Source organism: Salvelinus fontinalis, unplaced genomic scaffold, assembly GCF_029448725.1.
Source record: "Salvelinus fontinalis isolate EN_2023a unplaced genomic scaffold, ASM2944872v1 scaffold_0368, whole genome shotgun sequence".
Lineage (NCBI taxonomy): Eukaryota > Metazoa > Chordata > Actinopteri > Salmoniformes > Salmonidae > Salvelinus > Salvelinus fontinalis.
Window position 1 is genome coordinate 77,978 of NW_026600577.1, and position 4,523 is coordinate 82,500.

Sequence of the window (4,523 nt, forward strand, 5' to 3'; positions counted from 1 at the left end):
CTCTGTAATTGTTCTAGCTGCATCAGCACTATATCAGATTGCAGCTGCAATGTAGAACTGTGATTTATACCTGAAAAATGCACATTTAAAAAAAAAAAACTATGCTATACCATAAATATGTTATCAGACTGTCATCTTATGAATTTGTTTGTTGGTTTGTGGCTATCAATATCTTAGTTTAGCCGAATTGGTGATAGCACCTGATGGAGTAAGAAACTGTTGGAGTAAGAAAATGGTGTCTTTTGCTAACGTGTTTAGCTAATAGATTTACATATTTTGTCTTCCCTGTAAAACATTTAAAAAATCTGAAATATTGTTTGGATTCACCAGATGTTGGGCTTTCAATGTCTGTACGCTGTGTATTTTTTCTGAAATGTTTTAAGACAAGTAATTAGTTATATAACGTTGGTCTCTGTAATTGTTCTAGCTGCATCAGCACTATATCAGATTGCAGCTGCAATGTAGAACTGTGATTTATACCTGAAAAATGCACATTTAAAAAAAAAAAACTATGCTATACCATAAATATGTTATCAGACTGTCATCTTATGAATTTGTTTGTTGGTTTGTGGCTATCAATATCTTAGTTTAGCCGAATTGGTGATAGCACCTGATGGAGTAAGAAACTGTTGGAGTAAGAAAATGGTGTCTTTTGCTAACGTGTTTAGCTAATAGATTTACATATTTTGTCTTCCCTGTAAAACATTTAAAACATCTGAAATGGTGGTTTTATTCACAAGATCTGTGTCTTTCATTGGGTGTCTTGGACTTGTGATTTAATGATATTTAGATGCTACTATTTAATTGTGACGCTATGCTAGCGATGCTAATCAGTGTGGGGGAGGTGGGGGGTGCTCCCGGATCCGGGTTAGGTACTCTGTAGAGGATATACAAAACCTTGCAGAGAGCCTATTCAACTGACAACCTCTAAGAAAAAATATTAACTATTGAAACCAAGACTTAAAAATAACAACAAATTAGCTGAAAAATTGCTGATGTCCAACCAAATGTCTAACTTGCTCTTTGTTTATTTTACTATTCAGTAAGTTGAGACCCAGAGTTCCCCCTGTTATAACTCCTCTATGAACACTCACAGTATGTAGCCGACATGTTATAACTCCTCTTTGAACGCTCACAGTATGTAGTCGACATGTTATAACTCCTCTTTGAACACTCACAGTATGTAGCCGACATGTTATAACTCCTCTATGAACACTCACAGTATGTAGCCGACATGTTATAACTCATCTATGAACACTCACAGTATGTAACCGACATGTTATAACTCCTCTATGAACACTCACAGTATGTAGCCGACATGTTATTACTCCTCTATGAACACTCACAGTATGTAGCCGACATGTTATAACTCCTCTATGAGCACTCACAGTATGTAGCCGACATGTTATAACTCCTCTATGAACACTCACAGTATGTAGCCGACATGTTATAACTCCTCTATGAACACTCACAGTATGTAGCCGACATGTTATAACTCCACTATGAAAACTCACTGTATGTAGTCGACATGTTATAACTCCTCTATGAACACTCACAGTATGTAACCGACATGTTATTACTCCTCTATGAACACTCACAGTATGTAGCCGACATGTTATAACTCCTCTATGAACACTCACAGTATGTAGCCGACATGTTATAACTCCTCTATGAACACTCACAGTATGTAGCCGACATGTTATAACTCCTCTATGAACACTCACAGTATGTAACCGACATGTTATAACTCCTCTATGAACACTCACAGTATGTAGCCGACATGTTATAACTCCTCTATGAACACTCACAGTATGTAGCCGACATGTTATAACTCCACTATGAAAACTCACTGTATGTAGTCGACATGTTATAACTCCTCTATGAACACTCACAGTATGTAACCGACATGTTATTACTCCTCTATGAACACTCACAGTATGTAGCCGACATGTTATAACTCCTCTATGAACACTCACAGTATGTAGCCGACATGTTATAACTCCTCTATGAACACTCACAGTATGTAGCCGACATGTTATAACTCCTCTATGAACACTCACAGTATGTAACCAACATGTTATAACTCCTCTATGAACACTCACAGTATGTAGCCGACATGTTATAACTCCTCTATGAACACTCACAGTATGTAGCCGACATGTTATAACTCCTCTATGAACACTCACAGTATATACATGATGACCCCTACTGCCCAACAGTCCACTGGTCGACCGTACCGGTGTCTGGCCACAACCTCCGGAGCTGAGAGAGAGAGAGAGAAGGTTAAGGGGTGATGGAGAGGTGGGGGACAGAGAGAAGGTTAAGGGGTGATGGAGAGGTGGGGGACAGAGAGTAGGTTAAGGGGTGATGGAGAGGTGGGGGACAGAGAGTAGGTTAAGGGGTGATGGAGAGGTGGGGGACAGAGAGAAGGTTAAGGGGTGATGGAGAGGTGGGGAGGTGGGGGACAGAGAGAAGGTTAAGGGGTGATGGAGAGGTGGGGGGACAGAGAGAAGGTTAAGGGGTGATGGAGAGGTGGGGAGGTGGGGGACAGAGAGAAGGTTAAGGGGCGATGGAGAGGTGGGGGGACAGAGAGAAGGTTAAGGGGTGATGGAGAGGTGGGGGACAGAGAGAAGGTTAAGGGGTGATGGAGAGGTGGGGGGACAGAGAGTAAAAGAACACACTTGCTTCATTAATCATCAGCTAGATGAATCAGTCTGCATCCTCCTCCTCTCTCTTCCCCCTCTCTCCTCTCTCTTCCCCCTCTCTTCACTCTCTCTCTTCACTCTCTCTCTTCACTCTCTCTCTCCACTTTCTCTCTCTCTCCACTCTCCCTCTCTCCACTCTCTCTCTTCCCTCTCTCTCCTCTCTCTTTCCCCTCTCTTCACTCTCTCTCTTCACTCTCTCTCTCCACTTTCTCTCTCTCCACTCTCTCTCTCTCCACTCTCTCTCTTCACTCTCTCTCTTCACTCTCTCTCTTCACTCTCTCTCTTCCCTCTCTCTCTTCCCTCTCTCTCTTCACTCTCTGTCTTCACTCTCTCTCTCCACTCTCTCTCTCTCCACTCTCTCTCTTCCCTCTCTCTCTTCCCTCTCTCTCTTCCCTCTCTCTCTTCCCTCTCTCTCTTCCCTCTCTCTCTTCCCTCTCTCTCTCTCTTCCCTCTCTCTCTCCCCTCTCTCTTCCCTCTCTCTCTCTCTCTCTCTCTCTCTCTCTCTTCCCTCTCTCTCTCTCTCTTCCCTCTCTCTCTCTCTCTCTTCCCTCTCTCTCTTCCCTCTCTCTCTCTTCCCTCTCTCTTCCCTCTCTTCCCTCTCTCTCTCTCTCTCTTTCTTCCCTCTCTCTCTCTCTCTCTCTCTCTCTCTTCCCTCTCTCTCTCTTCCCTCTCTCTCTCTTCCCTCTCTCTTCCCTCTCTTCCCTCTCTCTCTCTCTCTCTTTCTTCCCTCTCTCTCTCTCTCTCTCTCTCTCTTCCCTCTCTCTCTCTCTCTCTTCCCTCTCTCTCTCTCTCTTCCCTCTCTCTCTCTTCACTCTCTTCCCTCTCTCTCTTCCCTCTCTCTCTTCTCTCTCGGCCCTCCTTTATTTCTGCACTTATTTTTTTCAGTTCAGTTCATTTATTTCCCTCCCTCTATTTCTCCAGCTCTCATTATTTATCTGATTAACGTAACTAGTCTCTGGTGTGAATGACTGAGCTTCCCTTTATTGTAGATAGAGGACTGGAGGAGAGAAGGGAGATACAGAGAGGAGGAGAGCAGAAAGAGGGGAGAGAGAGAGAGGTACCTTACCCAGGTACTCCGGTGTTCCACAGGGTTCTGTGATGGAACCGTTCTCAAACTTGGACAGGTAGAAATCCCGCAGAACCACTTTGTTGTGATTGTTCTCTGTGTAGTACATCAGGTTCTCCAACTGTAGAACCACAAAACACACCACACTGGAGCAGGTAGAGAACTTCATATCTTTACCATGGTTCTGTTTGGGCGGTATGCAAATCGGAGTGGGTCCAGGGTGTCTGGGATGATGGTGTTGATGTGAGCCATTACCAGCCTTTCAAAGCATTTCATGGCAACAGATGTGAGTGCTACGGGGCGCTAGTCATTTAGACAGGTTACCTAGGCGTTCTTGGGCACAGGGACTATGGTGGTCTGCTGGAAAACATATAGGTATTACAGACTGGGTCAGGGAGGTTGAACATGACAGTGAAGACACTGAGTAAATATCTTGGTAATCCGTCTGGCCCTCCGGCCTTGTGAATGTTAAGGTCGTATTACTCACATCATCTACGGAAAGCATGATCACACAGTCGTCCGGAACAGCTGGTGCTCTCATGCATTGTTCAGTGTTGCTAGCCTCGAAATTAGCATAGAAGGTATTTATATAATACCTTTCTAAGGTCTTCGAAAGCCAAGTTAACAAACAGATTACCGACCATTTCGAATCCCACCATACCTTCTGCGCTATGCAATCTGGTTTCAGAGCTGGTCATGGGTGCACCTCAGCCACGCTCAGGGTCCTAAACGATATCATAACCGGCATCGAT

The 4,523-nt window shown here is 44.0% G+C and overlaps 1 protein-coding gene across 2 annotated transcripts in view; it reads right to left on the reverse strand.

The window, feature by feature from the left end:
- Positions 1-1,495: 1,495 nt before the first annotated feature.
- LOC129845795 (caM kinase-like vesicle-associated protein) overlaps positions 1,496-4,523 on the reverse strand; it is a 15,680-nt gene continuing 12,652 nt past the window's right edge. The window contains exons 4-5 of one of the 2 annotated variants that reach the window (XM_055913711.1): positions 3,772-3,892; positions 1,496-2,262 (exon numbers count right to left, since the gene is read on the reverse strand). In XM_055913711.1, the coding sequence (XP_055769686.1) occupies positions 2,183-2,262; positions 3,772-3,892 (201 nt within the window). In that variant the 3' untranslated portion in view covers positions 1,496-2,182. The other variant, XM_055913712.1, reaches the window with a different exon arrangement.